Here is an 18,927-nt window from a genome sequence, read left to right on the forward strand (position 1 = left end):
TGTCCGTCCACCTCCGAGGACACGGGTTTCCAAAGCTCCCTGCTTATTCATCGAGCCTCGGAGCCGGGGCTGACTCCCTGACTCCGGCTGAACACCATGTTTCCTGGGAAACCCTATTACTGCTGATGATGCGCTGCCGACAGCGAGACCTCGTCTGTGCTTGTTTACTGGTCCGTGCCTCTCGGGAGAGGTGACACACTTGTGCCAGGACAGTGCGCCACTAATCATTTCTGCACGCGTCGGCCTTCCGAGAGCTGGGCTTTACAGGCTTTTAAGGAAATGCTTGATGTCACAGTGCTGGAATTTCTCATTTTCCCAGAACCAAATTTGAAAATTTGGTAATAATTCCAGACCTGGGAACAATCTAGGGCAGATATAGATATGCAAAACTAGATTACCCATTATCTATCCATCAATTTGTCGTCTTTACCCATTTATAATAGTAATTTCTGCCACAGAAGCCCTTCCAAGGGACAATTAGTGTCTCCCAGCAGCCTAATTTATATGTGTGTTTGCATGTCTGCGGAATTCCAGGGGAAGAAAGCAGCACCTTATTAAAATCTTCCAGCTCTGTCTTCTCGGCTTTTGGTTCATCATCAGTGTCTCTGCCGATGTAATGGTGTCTAAATGACCGGAGCACCTGCACCAACGGTTTCATTACATTTCAACTACTCAAGCGGGTTGTAATTGCTCGTTATTTATTCTCATTTATGCAGGTTGTCACATTTACTTCTACCGTTTCAGTGTCTTTGCTGACAAAACAGGTGCGTCTCCCCTCGTGAATGAGCGCGGGGAGGGCGTGTGTTCCAGTGTCTAGCCGGGTGATTAGAAAAATCCATTTGGGTTTTATTTGACCTTCTCCCAGACGCCCCTGAAGTCTGCCGCCTGTGTCGTAAAGAATGAGCGCCGAGGAGCGTCTCACATGTCCCTAGAGGGGCCTGTTGGTCAGGGGGGCCGAGTTTGGCCTGTTGCTGTGTGACACACACTTTGTTAGGTCAGTAAAGAGGAGAAAAAGGAAATATCTTTTATTGCCCCCACAAGGGGGGAGTCCATCTCCATACTCTGTTTTTTTTGCAATATTACAAACTCATGAAGCTTTGAACACACAAATGAACACACACACACTGAGGGAGAGGTGACAGAGAGCGAGGAGGTTGCCCCAGACAGGACTGTCGTTTGCCCCCCTTACGGGCTTTTAATTGGTAACTCTGGCGGTGAATGAAACTTGGGCAGAGTGGGGTTTTTATTTCCTAGAAATAAACATGTATGTGTGTGTGTGTGTGTGTGTGGTTGTGTGTGTTTGTGATACTTCCTGTGCACCCTGAGTTTTAACCCTTCTCACTTTCCCCACTCCCTTCACGGTCGCCCTAACAACCACTTTGGCTGCTCTCTACTCCTAATCGCTGTGGCAACTGGTATAGAGCTGGGTCTCCATGGCAACACCCTGTCCTGATTCTTTGATCAAGGACAGATAGTTAACACACACACACACACACAATGCACTGCCACGCACACCGGCACACAGCAGTATATCTTCCTGTTGTACACATGTGCAGAAACTCTGAAAGGCTTCATACGACTGTGGTGATGTCGTATTTGCACCATATTTAATCTTTTCATATTTTAAACACTGCTTTATATTCATAGACAACATTTAACCTATTAACTTATTCTGCAGATTGTGTATTTTTCAGGATAATATTGTTGTTAAGTAACTCATGTTACATACTGGATAAGCATGTACGTTTCGACAAGAAAACAGCTTCACAGAGGTGTTTTGGTTCTAATTATAAACTAAAAGTTAGTCGATGTCACTTCTCTCTCTCTTTCTCATCTCAGCCTAATCAGCAATTATCTCTCAGATCACAGTCAACCATTCTCTGTAAATGTGTGAAAAACATGGGAATGATGTTATACGTGTTGTGGGTGGGGAAAGTGGGTGAAATGGAGCAAAATCGAGATCAGTGCAGGTAAACAGGATTACGACTCAATTAGAGCGACGCAGCGAGAACTTGTCACGAAACAGGAAGTAATGACAGGAAAATGTAGCACGTGTGCGCGAATTAAAAACAAAATACTTCAGTCAGTTAAAATCAGCCAAACAAATTTAAATGAACCAGACTTATAAGCAAAGCTGCCGTTTGTGTGATGTAGCATTTCTTTGTCTTTATGGTGCATTCTTTAACGCCAACGCTGCTGTAAGTCTTCAGGATTGTGATTTACACAACTCAAAGGGAGGATTGCTCAGTGGGATCCTAATGAGTCCTCCGCTCTGACTTCTGCTCTCTGTGCGCTCTCCCTCTTCTTGTTTTTGATAAAACTCTTGCAGCATATGCCACACATTATGTCACACGTTTAAGCACATCACAAACTGGGTCAGTGCATTTGTGTTCCCATTCACCACACTGACATGCTGTGAGTCTGTGTGAGTCTGTGTGTGTATTTCATGCAGTTCACATGTGGTACAGGGAGAGCTGCACTGCATTATGTTTATGGGCAATGAATAATGTATGCAGCTTATATGTAAGCATACGGTGTAAATCCATATATGCTGTGCATAGTATCTGAAATTCCTCACACACGCAGGCTGTGCTGAAACAACCTCTTTGTGAAGGTCATAAAGAGTCGTAAATGTGGGTTCAGTGTGATGGACGTTATAAATGTCAGCTTTAACATGAGCCCAGAACAGCTCCTATATCACCGTCCCTTCATCACCAGATATACATCAGCTACGTGAACGTGCTGACACGCGTCTTAACAGACCGTGATCAGCGCGTTGACACCCAGCGACCCTCCAGGGCGCGGCGCTCTGACACGTCCCTCGTAGTGACAGATTGGCTCCGTGTGGCGATGACGCTCTTTAGCCTCTGCTGCTCTGCGCGGCCTTTGAGTCCATTTTCTGTTCCCGTTTTTACAGCCTAGTTAACCCAAACTTTACCATAACCGTTACCCCAACCAGTTACCGCTGAATGCTGCCCCTAATCCCGGAGCCCCCACACACGCTCAGATTAACTCATGACACTGAGCAGGTTTATTCATGCTGACTGCAGGTTCACGTGACATATATGGGGTGCGTGTGCTGTGCAGGATGCATGCACACATGCACAGATAAGCTGGTATAAACCGGCTCCGCATCCATCTGCCTTTGTTTGAACCTGTCAACACTTGAGCAGGGGGAGAACCTATAGAAATATTATACGCTTAATAATGACTCATTCAGCTCAGATCAATACACATTAATCAGTCTTATATGCATAAGCCCAACAAACAGCCCAGGCTACAGCAAGCAGGTTAAATACTGCTGGAATGAGACTAAAGGGAAGGAGGAAGCAGCTTTTATCCATAAGGATGAGGAAGGAGACAATTAGGCTGGAGTTTTTATGACCTTAAAGCAATACTTACAGCTTATTAGACATCAGCAAATCACTGTTATGTTGTTTTAAAATTCATGCCTTCAGCACTTTTTGTTTCAAGGCTGTAAAGTTCAAAGAGTCGGCTATTTTCCTCAACAGGAGAAGAACAACTATGGCTTCTCTACACTTCACATACGTCTTACATGTGATTTTGAATCACTCTAGTGCACGATTGTAGTCTTATATTTGTTTTTATTAAACCTGAAGAGTATTTAGTTCACTCATCTATAGGAAATGTGCTGATCACCAGACACGCTGCAGCCAGGCAGTGAACATATTTACAGTTTGCTTCATAGGAAAGTAAATGAAAACTACCAATGTTTAACTGGAATGAGTTGAAATGGGAAACTGACCAACCGGAGCAGACGGGAGTTTTCTGGCGGACACCTTTAAAGTTAATATTAGATTACAGTAGATCAGACGATTCATAAAAAATGACAATGATTGTTCTAGAATAAATTAATTAGCTGCCTTGTTCTGATGGTGGTGACACAGGAGAGGAGAAATGAAATGATAGTTTGGACATTTGGCGACAGCTCTGAGGCCGTTTGGTGGGAACAGAAATCACTGTGTCAGAGAGAAAGAGTGGGCAAAAAACCCTGAAGTGGGTGTCGATGTCAGGTAGTTACAGAAATTGTCAGGCTCAGTTGTCCCTTGTTGAGAGCGGAGAAGCCTTTCCAAAGGTTCAGTCAGCTGATGAGCGATTCCATGAGGGCAGGCTGACATCTTAAAGGGTTCTGATTCCAAAGTGTCGCTCAGCGAGTTGTAAAATCTTCAGCAAAATGGATCGTTGGTTTCAGTCAGAGTCATTTCAGACCATAATGAGTAGGCTGTAGGCAAACCCGGATCCATGATGAAGCAGAACCAGTAAACATGGCTCAGCAAAAAGCAAAGACCACTGATCCTAATGAAGGGGGGAATATAAATACAATCTTTTAAAAGCAGTTTCTGCATTGCCGCAGTTTATTTGAATCTCACATGCGGCTGGAAATACCAGCGAGGATTAATCCACCACTGGAGACAGTTGACAGTCGAGGCTCTGCAGAGTCAAGAACATCACAGGCCCGAGGTGCTTGCTAAATAAAGTTAATCCTTGCATGTTATCGCCCCATCCGTGCAGATGAATGAGTCCTGTTTTGAGTGCCAAAGATGAACGCCGTCAGCACTCTCTGCTCCGGTTTTATGGTGTTTTATTGTCCACATTCAGGCGCCGGACCTCCAGCGGATCGTACCGTGGTGATCGAAGAGTACCGCTTCCTGTCTCAAAAGCTGTTTGCAGCCGTTTCTGTCTTTGCTGGCCTCGGCATCCTGCTCGGCATCCTGTGCCTGACCTTCAACATTTACAACGGCAACGTCCGGTGAGTCGACAGTTAAACACTGTCATTTGGTATAAATATGCGTATTTGGGCTAAATTCCAGTTTGTCCCTCCATTTGGTTGCTGCTAAAAGGGTGTTTTTACCAGAAAATAATGAGGATTGATGGGTTAATTAAAGCTACTGTCAGAGCGTTGGCATGTGAAGGTCACCTGTTGGAGAGGCTCTGTTAGCGCCCAGAAAAGTGAAAGGAAATGACTCACGCCACAAACTGCTCCCATCATTATTGATTGTGATTATTCACTGGGAGTAATTTTGAAAATAACAGTCCAGTTTTACCTCCGGCGCTGTCAGGTGATTGGCTGAAATGCTGCTGCAATGCAAATGCAATTTTAAGATTGAGACATAAGTCTGTTTTAAATTGATTATCATGCATTTGCAGTGCATTTTATGATATCACAAAAGAACGCAAAAACTGTTAAAAAAATTCACAGAACAATTAGAAACCAGCCAAAAGAAGAGTTTAACAGCGTTTACACATACACATGTGTAACCGCCTTTAAAGCTGCGTTCAGGCTTTTTTTTTTTACAGCCATTAAAATAAAACAGTGTCTTGAAATGATCCCATCAAAGAAGCCATTAAATGCAGCCACATTTTAAGCTAATTTATGCAACCAACATGAACATACTTCCCACCAAAACTGGGAGGAACATCATTTTCTACATGAATTAATTTAATTAGGGGTTTTGGAAAGTGCTGCACAAATCCAGCAGCACTGAATTAAAAACTTGCCCGAGATGTTCAGCTGAATTATTTCTGCAAGAAAGACTTTGCAAGTGTGAAATCAACATTTTCCTGTGTTATTTGCTCCTCACAGCCAAACTCCAGTGTACTTGAACAGAATTTGTAGCATCAGGAAGTGATGTTAGATTTAATGAGGCGGCAGAAATGATCTGATAATGATGCCTTGGGGTGCGTGCAGGGTTTTACGCCACCCGCATGCCAACAAGGTTCTGGTTTTGGTTCTTTTCACATCTTTGGAAAATTCCTGGATGCCTCCCTTAGACCCAAACAATCCAAATAGATCAAATGTATGTTTGAAAGGATGGAAGGACAGGGTGTGGTCAGGTCACACTGCTGGTTCGGACCCAATTTTTTTACACTCATTGCTTCTCTTTCTCCTCCAATTGGATCCAGATACATCCAAAACTCACAGCCTTACTTGAACAACATGACAGCGGTGGGCTGCATGATGGCACTAGCTGCAGTCTTCCCGCTGGGGATCGATGGTCACCACGTCCACAGGTCACAGTTCCCCGTCGTTTGCCAGGTGAGTCTCGCTGTCGGCAGATATCCACGCTGGTGTCGCCGTGTGATCCTCACTCTCTGTTTTGGTGTGTGAAACGTGGACGGATTTGATGTTTTAGCGTGTACCGCATTTCCTGCGTCGGGATTTCCATCTCGTACGCTCTCCGGGTGGAATCGGTAGGAATTTAAACACAGTCTTAATAATAAAGTATTTAAGTCTAATTTGGCATTCTGTGGTGCAGGCATAGATCTGCTGGGATCCACACAGTGAGGAGCCCAGCTTTATTGGGGAGTGGGAGCATTTCTGTCACCCGTGATGAGATGGGAAGAAGCAGATTTCCATTTCTGAAGCGTCTCTGCCCTTTGTTATATATCTGCTCACGTCGTCAGTTGTGTCTTCTGTCCAGACAAGCAGAGAAAAGAGTCTCTTAAAATTAGATTTTTATTGTTACAGTGGGTGTAAAAAAAAATCAGGTTTTGTGATGTTAAAAAATGGAATTCAGAGAATTATGTCAGTGCTTTATCCACCTTTAATGGGACCTACAAGATGTTGGAGCGATCAAAAATAAATATTTTACTGGGAAAGCTAAAGTACTGTGGTTGCACAAGTGTTTCCAGCCTGCAATAACTGGGAGGTTGGTGTGTTCAGACCATCAGACTCCTGCTCAGCAGTGGTCCGTCCATCATTCCTGGGTTGAGCTCTTCCAGGAGGATCTTCCTGACTTGTCCTTAGTTAGATGAGACAGCAAAGCCACGGTCCACAGAGAGCTTCCAGAGCATCAGAGGGGTCTCACTGTTGGAGGGATCAGTCAGGAGAAGAGAAGAAAAGAGTTTCCAAGGCTTCAGATAGACCATGGACCACAGTGAAGACAGGAGGACATGTGGCTCCACAGGGACACGACCGAGAACTGGACGTCCCTCCAAAACCCATGAGGAGACCAGGAGAAAATGGGTCAGGGAGGCTTCCAGGAGGCCGACAGCAACATTAAAGGAGCTGCTGGAAGGTCCTGGAGGTGGGCTACATGTGACAAGAACCTCAAGAGTTCTTCATAGGTTTGGGCTGTGAGGTGAGGGGGGGGGGGCAACATGGAAGCCTTTTCTCTTGAAGATGAGGAGGAAGGTCACCTTTCAGCGGGACAGCATGAGGGCAGCTGGAGCCAGAGCAGAATCCATCTGTAGATCAGTGTTGATCTGAAGAGCTGGGAGATGACCTCATGATCCACCCAGCACCAGCCAGGATGTGCATTGCAGATGGTCTCCAACCCAAAAAGTCAAGTTCTGTTTGTTTTTCAGTAATCTATCAACATTACTGGCCAATTTAAAGTTCTGACACAATTTCTCACTTTTACATCACAAAAATCTGACATTTTAATAGGGGCTGTAGACTTTTTATATCTCCTGTACATTCCATTATTGAACAGTTGCAGCCATATATCTGTATCTGTTATTACTGGATGGAAAATCAATGCTGTTGCTTATGTTGCAACACCTACAAATCTTTAACTCCTGGCAAAGTTATTTTTTGGCAGGAAGTTAAATACAGTCGGATCTGATGTGGAATATTCAGAGTGAAAAAGGAGCATAATTCGATCACATGTTAGACTCCACATATGGAGTTTCATTCATGAAAAATATATGATGCCCTGCTCCTGTTAGAACTTTTACGTCTGGCTTTTACCTTCAGGGGTCGCCACATCGAACCAGCTGTCGTTGTCTGACCCGGTCCTCTTCCTGCCCTTCATCCTCCTCATCCTCTTCACTGACCAACTTCATGTCCCCTCTGAATACACCCATACATTTTCTCAGCCTAACGGGTGTTAAATTCTTAACGTTACCAGGTTTTATCGTCTTCATTCATTCATTTAAAGTTCATAATTTATTAATCGAGACAATATATAAATGTCCTAATTTATGTTTGAGATTAAAAACCAGCCTTGTTGGATTCTGTAAATTCGCGGTCTGTGGTATATTCCCCTCATTCAACCCACTATACCCTTTAAAGCTGATTTGTCTTTTTTTTTTAAAAATATAATTGATTACAAACATAATTTTTTTTGAAGAGGAATATAGTTACAGTTCCCTGAAATCGAAAAATGGTGAATAAACCAAATAAAGAGCCAAGAGAGCAGAGCAGAACAATTGAAACAGCCAGAAAAAAGCAAACACGGAACGATAATGTGCAACAAACAGAAAAAACGAATAGAAGCTCACGCAGGAGCTGACAAACAGCTCCAGCACCGGCGCTCGCACACGTTCTCACAAACAACCTCTCGTCTCGCTCTTCTCGCCCGACTGTTCCCCTCTCCTGCAGTTCCGACTCTGGCTCCTCGGCCTCGGCTTCAGCCTGGCGTACGGCAGCATGTTCACCAAGATCTGGTGGGTTCACACCCTCTTCACAAAGAAGGAGGAAAAGAAGGAGAAGAAGAAGGTAGGAGGAAGGGATGGGGGGGGGGGGGGTGAGCCCTGACATGGTTTTATGGGGAAAAACAAACCAGCTGAGACAGTAAAACCTTGGAAACATGGAAAATGCATGTAGGATTTCTGATGCTGCTGTCGGGAACACGAGCAGAACCAAACACACCATCAGCTCCACCTTCCTGCTGTTCTGGTTTACATGTGTGCTGTGGGGGGGAAAGGGGTGGGCATCCAAAGCCTCATCAGAATAACAAGAGGTTAAACTATTTATGGAGTGTTTATGAATATTGATAAGCACTAAAGTCCTATGGTGGAACCTTCATGAGGGTGATTGTTTGCGTGAAGCACAACGAATCAGGTCCACTTTCCGCTCTCTTCCCGTCCACCATTTTGCCGTAAAGCTCCGCTCGAGTGTTCAAAGAAACTTCTGCTAATGGAGAAGGAGCTCTTTTCAAATCAACTTTCATGTGACTCGAGTGAAATGGCACAGGACTGGAATGCGTCTCCATCTGCATTTCATTTTCCACTTTGACGATCGCTCGCTCGAGTGGCTGCTACGACGAATGCTGGACGTGCTGGGAGAGAAGGGTGTGGGGAAGGAGGCAGAGAGCAGCAGGGGAGCTGCCTGTTTTTTCAGGATGGGTGTAGCACTCCTGGTGTTGCCTGAGTTCTCCAGTATTGCAGCTGATATGAGCCGTCTGGTTAACCCAGATGGGTTCATCTCTGTGTCAGAGCGATGAGTTCAGGTGGGAGCACAAATATAGTCAGTGCAGTTCTGTGTGAGTGGCCTGTAGACACATATGGGCGAACTCCCACAGCTCCTAAAATACACACATTCTCACTCTCCCTCACTCTTTCTGGCGTGTGCACGCACACGCACTCACTTTCAGTTAGACAGTTTGCAGCCAGTCATCCAGAACTCACTATGATGCTGTCAACCTGGCTTCACTGTTTCTGCACCGCCTCACATGATGCCCTTGGATTGTGTGTGTGTGTGTGTGTGTGTGTGTGTGTGTGTGTGTGTGTGTCTTTTTCATCAAATTGACACAGCAACACTTGGAGCCATGGAAGCTCTATGCAACAGTTGGAGTGCTACTGGCTATCGACTTCCTGTCCCTCGTCATCTGGCAGATTGTGGATCCTCTGCATATCACAGTGGAGGTAGGGAAATAAACAGATTTATTAGTGTGTGTGTGTGTGTGTGTGTGTGTGTGTCCATCTATAATCTATAACATCTAATAAGAACTGATTTATGACTCATGTTTGTATTTGTAAAGATCACCTGGTGAATTAAGACACTGTAAAAAAAAACACACTTAAATTCAAGTTCAGCAAAAATTAATTTGCTGTAAAGCCAGCCTAGTTTTCCTCTTGATTTCTTTTGATTTTTACTCATTAAAGTGGTCTTTTTCACTTCGAGAGGGCGACTAAGATGGTTTATGGCAGGTTGCTGTGGGGAGCTGGATTCCAGAACAGGAAGGATCGGGCTGATAAATGGATTTTCTCATTGTCGTAATTGATTCATTTTCTGTTTGACCAAGGCTGGGTCTGCATTTTCCAATCCAATAAAAGAAAAGTAACCTCGGTAAATAATAATTTCCAGGCCGTCATGCCCAGCGCCAGTATATTTGCACCAACATACTTAGATCCTGGACTGGGTGGGAGACCAGTCTTCCTGGTTTCATGGTCCAGCAGGAGCTGCAGGCATGTTATAGCTGTGTTCAGTCAGGAGCTCCAGAAGATTCTGCTGCACTGCCCATAAACAGACACAATTTACTGGTGTGCTGGTTAACATTTATGGCTCCTCATTAAATAGGTCTTTTAACACTCCTTTGATAGGGAATAAAGTTGCCCCCTTGTTCAGAGACTCACATAAAAAAGGATCAGCTCTGATTTGATCCACCCCCTGAAATGTATTCTCTTTAGAAGCTCCTGCGTGGATCCCACAGTGTTAGCTTTAGCAGGTAGCGCTGGCTGATGCTGAGTGCACCCGGTACCTGACCGAAGAGCAAGCTGCGGAGGACAGGTTGAGCCTCCAGATTAACATGAGTTATCAGCCATTACCTGCAGAGTGCTGCTCTTAACTGCTGCCGGCCTTAAACGGAGCTGCCATTTTTTCATGGTTATTATATATCTGATTAATAATAAGGTAATTTTCACCATCATGTCTGATGTGCAGGATGGATCCTTCCCCCGAAGCGAATCAGCCCTCTGTTGCTAAAAGCACAGTTTTCCCTCTGCCAGTGTTGCTTCTTATTATCTCCCTTTCCACCCCCTCCCCCCATTCTTCTTTCTGCCGTCTGAGTAGAAGTTCACTAAAGAGGCCCCTAAAGAAGATCTGGACGTCCTCATTCAGCCCTTGTTGGAGCACTGCAGCTCAGAGAAGATGAACACGTGGCTCGGTATCGGCTCTGCTTCTTTCTTTTCTCACATCTCACACTTTCATTATCACTCTTTGCCCTGCTCTCATTTCAATGCAGTCTGGCGCCGCATGATATTAGGAACACATAATATATATTATGCAAGAATGTTACTAAATATTTCAGTGTTAATATTACTCATGATAAATGTTAATGTCCTTGTGTTTTATGCCCATAATGCCATCTCAACGGAACTGTCTTTGCTTAGTGGATTATAAATAATAATTGAGTTTTCACTAAGAGGCATTGAGTTCTTCCAGATTTCATTGTTTGAAACATTGTTGGAGCCAAAGGTGTCCGATTTTGTGGCAGTTTTATTCAACCTCCCAGTTAGAGGTTGAATTTTCTTCCAGGTGCTCAGGTTTCATGCAGATTTAATGGTGGTTCTAATTTCTGTAGGCGTGTTAGTAAATTGCATTTTTATGTTTTTGCAATGACATATGAGCAAACATCTTACTAACAAAGGTCAGGTTAAAGGCTTTAAAAGCTTGAGCCAAGTGTGTTGTGCACATAACAGCAAAACCTTAAGAGAGGAAAAAAAACAACGTTATCACAACGTGTTTCTAATTTCAGCTGGATGCAGCATCTTCTGGACCTTCAGAACCAACAGAACATTGTCACAAGTGGTTTTGTGGTCCAATCTGATGGCACAAAACATTTGTTGATCACTCGATACTCACCAACGATTGTCATGTGTCTTCCAGGGCGGTGGGGGCGTATTGAGACCATTTATCATCTCACTTTAATGTAGGACGTCAGCTGAGTCATGATTGACTCAGGGTGTTGACAGAAGGACAGATAGGACAGAGGGAAGGACAGAAGGTCATGAGTCATTATTTGTTGTCCTGAAGATAAAGAATTAAGATGGGGGAGAGGAGAGGAGAGGAGAGGAGAGGAGAGGAGAGGAGAGGAGAGGAGAGGAGAGGAGAGGAGAGGAGAGGAAAGGAGAGGAAAGGAGAGGAAAGGAGAGGAAAGGAGAGGAGAGGACAGGAGAGGAGAGGAGAGGAGAGGAGAGGAGAGGAGAGGAGAGGAGAGGAGAGGAGAGGAGAGGAGAGGAGAGGAGAGGACAGGAGAGGAGAGGAGAGGAAAGGAGAGGAGAGGAAAGGAGAGGAGAGGAAAGGAGAGGACAGGACAGGACAGGACAGGAGAGGAGAGGAGGGGAGGGGAGGGGAGGGGAGGGGAGGGGAGAGGAGAGGAGAGGAGAGGAGAGGAGAGGAGAGGAGAGGAGAGGAGAGGAGAGGAGAGGAGTCTGGACCCCAGCAGCGTGGCTCCGAAGATTGTAAAGGTTGTCTGTTCTACTTTTAGTTCTACTCTGAGAGCGGAGAGTTCTGTTGGGAATATCTGGTTCTGTCAGCTTCTCCAGATATGCTGCAGCCTGTAGTTCAGGAGGAGGATTTTCAAGATTCTGGATTCTTTTGGGTCAGTGGAGAGAAGCCAGGGTAGGAGAGCTGTGACCACTCTCAATAATTCATGTCAGAACTGCAGCAATGGTCCCATTATTGCAACCCTGAAGGCCAAGAGTTCCGAACCTGTCATTAAAAACATATCACATCCCTCAGTGAGCAAGTCGGGCTCTCAGTCACATGTGCTTAACTTACTAATTACAGAGGACGTCTCTGAAAAGTCCACACAGGAATTTAGAGCCTCTCAGACGCTCCAGAATTGTCTACCAGCTGTGGGTGCTTGGAGGAGCCACTCTTCTGGGCTGTAGGAGCAAAGAATGCTCATAATGTTTTATTATAAATATTTTCTATTTTTGCCATGTAGTAATACTGTGTGAGGTCTCACCACCCGCCCCCCACTTCTCCCTACTTGGTGGTCCACATTGTCATTTTATCTGCCTGTCTTCTGAGGGTTGCGGCTCTTATGAAAGTATAATAACGCTGAAATTCAAATAATCAGCGTCTCAAAGTGGGCCGTCGCCCGTTAGCAGTTCTGTCCTCCGAGAAGAAAGGGAGGCACTGCTCTATCAGTCATTTCTGAGAAGAGAAGAAACAGGCCGTTTAAAGACGTGTCAATCTGTCTTTTCTCTGACCGGCTTCAACCCTCCATCCTGTCTTTTTTTATCATCTTCCTCTGCTCTCTCTCTCTCTCTCTCTCTCTCTCTCCCTGCCTCTCACTCGCTCTCTATTATCTTATAACATTGTTATTATCGCTACAATCAAGCTGGAAGTCTCATTTGAAGACTTTGAAGCCATAAATTCCTTTAACATGAAACTCATCCTTTCTGCACCCAATTGAGCATGTGACCTTGGTGAGAGCCAAGATAGCGTGCTGTTGCCTTTGGTCCTGATGAATCTGCCTTAGTGCCTGTGAGCAAGTTAGCGCGCTCAGATGGGTTGTTAATCCATCAGTCTAGCAGAACGTTCAGATTTTTCTACTTTCTCTCTTTTTATGCCAGGTCAGATTTTTACCCAGCCAAATAAAGTCCAAGTAGCACCAGGATAAAGAGCCCTGGTGCTTAATCCTCCGCCTAGAACCTTAAAAAAGGGTTTGTTTTAATGAAACACTGGTTTTATTATTTGAACATTGAGGAGTAAAATCAATGCAGTGGAATTTAAACCAAGACGTCATTTATGGATGAACTGTTACAAAGAGGGGGTTGAACAGGACGCAGGCCAGGATACAATGGTGGAGTGGTCAAACAGCTTTATTTACAGGGTGAGGGGTGGGGGGGGGGGGGGGGCACACAAAGAACACAAAGGCAGCCCTCCAGGACTGCATGGCACCCAGGGAACGGGCGCGGCCCTCCAGGGCGCAGGAAACAAACACGGCCCACCCGGGCACAGGGAGCAGGAGTGGCCCTCCAGGGAACACGGAACAGGAGTGGCCCTCCAGGGCACGGGGAGGGGGAGGGGGAGCAGGAGCAGGAGCAGGAGCAGGAGCAGGAGCAGGAGCAGGAGCAGCCCTCCAGGGAACACGGCGCAGGCGCAGAACACCCTGGCACTGACAGGCAGGCACAACCTGCTTAAATAGGCAGCAAGATGTAAATTGCCTACAGGTGCTCCTGCCCGCAGTGCCAGCTGCCGCCAATTGTGCTCCACACCACCCCCTGCAGGACAGCGGCCGACACAACCCAGAAACCCCAACACGAACGTGCAGGGTCGAGTGTTTTTGTCATCACACAACAATATACGGGACTCTACAGACGCCGCGGCAGCATTGCCTGTTTTATATTATTGACCTGTAAATAAGATCACCTTTTAAAGCATATCTAGAATATCAGATGTGTTTCAAAGATCGAGGCTCGGGTGTAAAGATGGAGAATTACCTAAATATCAATAGCTGGCAGCGATGGGTCAAGTTCTAACCTACAGAAATGCTTTATGTTTAGTTTGACCTCCCGAGGGTGACGTCATTTCAATACTGTAATAACTGCAGTTACTCAAGCATGTCAGTTTTTTGGAACTCTTGCTTGAATTTGCCCATTTTCTGCTAATTTAAACATCACTTTTCCTGAGTTAAACGCCCATTTCTCCACTAGATTTTCTCAATACTTTGCCAGCGGCGAGCTCCTTTAGCAGAACATTATAGAAATGACTCCCAGAAGGGAAACTATGATTTAGGTTTGCATTTGCTCACAGCTTTTTATTTTCTTCTTTTGGCATTTGACATAAATTTTTCTGAAGAGGAAAAAAAAATAGTACGCAGAAACAACTAATGAGGGTATTAAATCAGACAAATACAGTGAAACTTCAACCAGATGCATGTGAAAAAATAGATGCCTTCATTTTTATTTGACCTTGAACATTTTGTTTAATAAATGCAAAGATAATTCATTTTAATGTTGGAGGAAGGCTGGACATTAACCTTCCCATCAACCAGCCCACAAATGAGAGCTGTCGTATAAATGTGTGGCTGTTAGCAGCATATTACAAATCCCGACCTCGTTCTTCCTGCAGGGGTGGTGTATGGATACAAGGGGCTGCTGCTGCTGCTGGGCATCTTCCTGGCCTATGAAACCAAGTCTGTCTCCACGGAAAAGATCAACGACCATCGGGCCGTGGGGATGGCCATTTACAACGTCGCTGTGAGTAGCAAAAAATGAACCATCGCATCGAAAACGCTGCCTCTACTTTCTGCCCTCTGCTCGAGTTCTGCTCTAGTAGCAGCCATCCCTTCCTCAATGGACCATTACACCTTAATGGTTTTATCTCCTGTTCTGTCCGTCTCGGGTTTCTTCCGTTTTAAGTGTTTCCTGACCTGGTTTGAGGGTGTGAGGATGGGGGGTGAGCAGATTGTAAAAGTCTTTCAGGCAGAATGTTTGTGATTTTTGGGCTCTAAATAATCCTGAATTGATTAGAGCAGGTCAGCTGTATCTCTCGGAGATCTCCTGGATGCTCACTCGACCCGTTTCAGGCTGATGAGGGTTGCTGTGATCTTAAGATCGAGCTTTGTGGTTTAATTGGAGAAGAAGCATCGTAGCTCCTCAGTGTTGTCTCCTCGGGAGGAGAGCATTGATCAGGGATCTTCGATTGTGCTGCTGCCGCAAATGCAGCGGTAATTTCATCATTTCGTCTCATAAACTGTGACGGCGTGTGATATTATGGAATGTTGTGATCCAGACGCTGGTTACCATGGTGCCACAGGCTTCCTTTGTGCGACGCTGTGGGGCCCCGAAGACATTGTTGATTGCTGCATATTTTCATGCTTTGGTTTTGCTGGTTTTGCTGCACATTCCTGATGCTGTTGTGGATGTCTGCCCCCCCCCCCAACTGTTTTCTTCTCCACCCCGACCTTCCTGGCTCTTCCTCTCGTTCTGCAGGTGCTGTGCCTGATCACGGCTCCAGTGACGATGATCCTGTCTTCACAGCAGGACGCGTCCTTCGCCTTCGCGTCTCTTGCGATCGTCTTCTCTGCCTACATTACTTTGGTGGTGCTTTTTGTACCCAAGGTGATTATTTAGCAGCCTCCTTAACCTTTTTTGCTAATACTGTCTCCTTCCCTGAAATTAGTCAAATGTGACGTCCATCAATAAGGTACCTGGATGTTAAAGTCCCTGGACTGGGAGTGTGGCCTCGAGTAGAACTGGTTCTAGGCGATAGCATCCTAAAGTAAAGACTGCTCATTGTTGTTCTAGTTTTAGTTGTATTTTTGTTTTAATTTTATTTCTTTTGGGGGGGAGGGGGTCTTGAAGTGGTGCCCCGTCCAGCAGGTGGCGCCCTGACCTCCTAGCTGCACATAAGATGATAAAAATGGAACAGATATTTAATCATCTGCTCAATATGTTGTTATGAAACTCAGAATTTACTGATGTTCTTTGGGGGTCTGATTATTGTTTTTGATATTGATTTGTTCTTTGATGTTTCATTTTTTTGGCGGCGGGCCAGATGCGGCGTCTCATCACCCGTGGCGAGTGGCAATCAGAGCAGCAGGACACGCTGAAGACCGGATCCTCCACCAACAACAACGATGAAGAGAAGTCCAGGCAGCTGGAGCGAGAGAACCGGGAGCTGCAGAAGATCATCCAGGAGGTGACGGCCTCCGCTTTACTGCTTTGCTGCTTTGATTACACATGAGTGAGGATGGAAGGAGTAAAGATTTTGTAAATGAATGCATCCGCTGCCCCGTGAATGTTGTCTTTATTAGAATTCTAAACCTGTGGCATAACACCGAGGCAAAACGCACATTAATCTTTATTACATGGTAATAAAACCTTGTTTCAGTGCCGCTCTAACAGCTGAGGAGGCGCCCTCATATTTAAAGAGAAATCGAATACAGAATGTAATAAAGATGGAGAATAGTTCTTGTTTATAGCAATAATCTTGGTATTAACAAGGAAAATGCTCTCAGAGAGGCCAGAAATCCAAGCAGCCCCCACCCCCCCCCACTTCATGTTGGGATTTACACCTGTGGAATAGTATCTTTATATATATAGGCAGCAAGGTTATGTAATAAAGCAGGCTGCTTTATGATCAAAGCACTTGGCTTTGGTTTTTGAAAGTTCAGAGGTCAAATCCCTCCGGAATCTGGAACTTCACATATTTTAATGAGCTCTTCCTTCACCTGTTATCAACCTTTCCTGACTATTTCATTAAAATCCCTTCATAACTTCGAGGTATTTAGGTAATGTCATGTCGCCTTGGCGGAGGTAATAAAGGAATCCACGGAGGACGTGATAACATCCACGACTACGGCTCAAAATGGTCGATGCTATTTTTGTAAATGACCTTTGTTTAAAGGAATATTCCCAATGAAACTCAGCAGTTCAGAAAATAATATTGATCCATCTGAACATTCCAGCCTGCACATTTGCTGGTGACGCTGGGCAATATTTTGTTTCATTGAAAACAGAACTTGTAGAACGTAATTAATGTGTTTACCGGTATTCCCTCTGACTTTTGTCTTCTTTGTGTCTTTGCTGCAGAAAGAAGAACGAGTCTCTGCACTACGCAACCAGCTGGCGGAGCGGCAGGCTCTACGGAACCGCCACCGACCTTCCATTGGCCAGAATCAGAACCATAATGCCCCCCCACCCTCATCCCAGACGGATCCAAAATCCCTGCTCCCCCCACCGGGTTACCCCACCACAGACAACCACTCTCTTCCTCCTTCCTTCTCCAACTCCTCCAGCCTGTACCCAGCTGACAGCAAGATGAGCCGTAACCACTGCCACAACAGCCAAATCCCACTGCTTTATAAGTAGGAGACACACACACGCACACACACACACACACACACACACACACACAGAACACGCTGGGACACTGTGACCTTCACTCGTGTCAGCACGGCGGTGTTGTGACGGTGATTATAATAGAGGGGATAGAAGCCTGATGGGGAGCAGCTCACCTGCCTTCATCCAGGTTCCTGCTTGAATTTTCAGACACGTTGGATTTAGCAACAACAGAAACGTTTGTGGTTGTGTCTTTGCTATCGTGTCTCTGCTCTGTGTCTTTAGGTTGTTGACTGAAGAAGAACTGTACATGCAGTTGTTTCCTATATTGTTCTGTACTATCTGTTTTTTCACGGTTCGTTTTACCTTTCAGGAGTCATTTCAACGTAACCGTGTCCCGTTTTTCTTAAAGATCGCTCTGCTGGTCAGCTCAGGTCGAGCACCGGGGAGGGTTTTGGCATGCGTGGCTGTAGTTTGTGTCGAAAGCAGCCTCTTAAAAACTCCAGTGCAAATGTTCCGCCGAAGGAAATCAAATGTGCTCGTGTTTTATCCGCTTTTGACAGTTAAAATCACAGTTTACAACTTTTTCTTTGGCTTTCCAGGATCGTGTTCAACCAGTTTGGTGTGGTTGGAACGCACACTCGGCTAGAACGTGTGACGTATTCACACGCCGTCCTGCCAAGTCTTTATTGTTTACTTGCTTTTTCTCATCACTGACAAACTTGATGGACGTTCTGCTTGGTTTATATTCTACCATCTTCTCCTGCTGGGGACTGCACTGGGAGGGGTGTGGGTAAAGCTGTGGGCAAAGCTGTGTAACATACCGTGTTAAATCAGGGGCTCGTCTGGAGGTTTTAGACGGGAGCTTTTACTGTTTCTGAAAAGCACTGATACCTAAACGGAGTCGTCACCTCACGAAACGATCACCAGATATTCCAAAATGTACCCATTATCTCATAGTGCACTTTAAATGGATCTAGAGTTAAACCTACCTTTATTTTACTCTTGTGAATTTTAGCTGTGTATTCAGGAGGATATAAAGGACGAATTTATGACCTGGTCACTTCTTGGATCAGCGTATCATATGAAGGCAGAAGTAACCTTAAAAATGATGGATTATCTTGCAGATTTGTGACAATATACATGGTTTTGGGGGTCTTTGTATTCATTCTATCTATATCTCTATCCTAAATGTTTATATATTTCAAAGTATGTGTATGCAAATATGCCATAAATAAAAGCAATGGTTTTGTTATTTGAACTGGTCATTTACTGGTTGTTTTACTCTGTGTTTTAGTGCTGCCATGTACTTTATCCAGAAGTTAACCATGTGAAACCGCAGTAGCTGGTTTTGGTTAGTTTGCATCGATGAAGAGGTGCACAAGGTAAAGATGAAACCGTGGTTCTTGTTTACCTGATATCCACTAGATGTCAGCAGTG

General features: G+C 45.1%; 1 protein-coding gene across 3 annotated transcripts in view; it reads left to right on the top strand.

Moving 5' to 3' along the window:
- Positions 1-18,748, top strand: part of gabbr1a (gamma-aminobutyric acid (GABA) B receptor, 1a) — a 45,226-nt gene extending 26,478 nt beyond the window's left edge. For 2 of the 3 annotated variants that reach the window (XM_029839076.1, XM_029839078.1), the window contains 9 exons: positions 4,621-4,771; positions 5,926-6,058; positions 8,348-8,464; positions 9,502-9,612; positions 10,760-10,853; positions 14,774-14,901; positions 15,637-15,765; positions 16,190-16,345; positions 17,239-18,748. In XM_029839076.1, the coding sequence (XP_029694936.1) occupies positions 4,621-4,771; positions 5,926-6,058; positions 8,348-8,464; positions 9,502-9,612; positions 10,760-10,853; positions 14,774-14,901; positions 15,637-15,765; positions 16,190-16,345; positions 17,239-17,517 (1,298 nt within the window). In that variant the 3' untranslated portion in view covers positions 17,518-18,748. The remainder of the gene's footprint in view (positions 1-4,620; positions 4,772-5,925; positions 6,059-8,347; positions 8,465-9,501; positions 9,613-10,759; positions 10,854-14,773; positions 14,902-15,636; positions 15,766-16,189; positions 16,346-17,238) is intronic. The other variant, XM_029839077.1, reaches the window with a different exon arrangement.
- The last annotated feature ends 179 nt before the right edge of the window (positions 18,749-18,927 follow it).

Source organism: Takifugu rubripes, chromosome 7 (genome assembly GCF_901000725.2).
Source record: "Takifugu rubripes chromosome 7, fTakRub1.2, whole genome shotgun sequence".
Taxonomy (NCBI): Eukaryota; Metazoa; Chordata; class Actinopteri; order Tetraodontiformes; family Tetraodontidae; genus Takifugu; species Takifugu rubripes.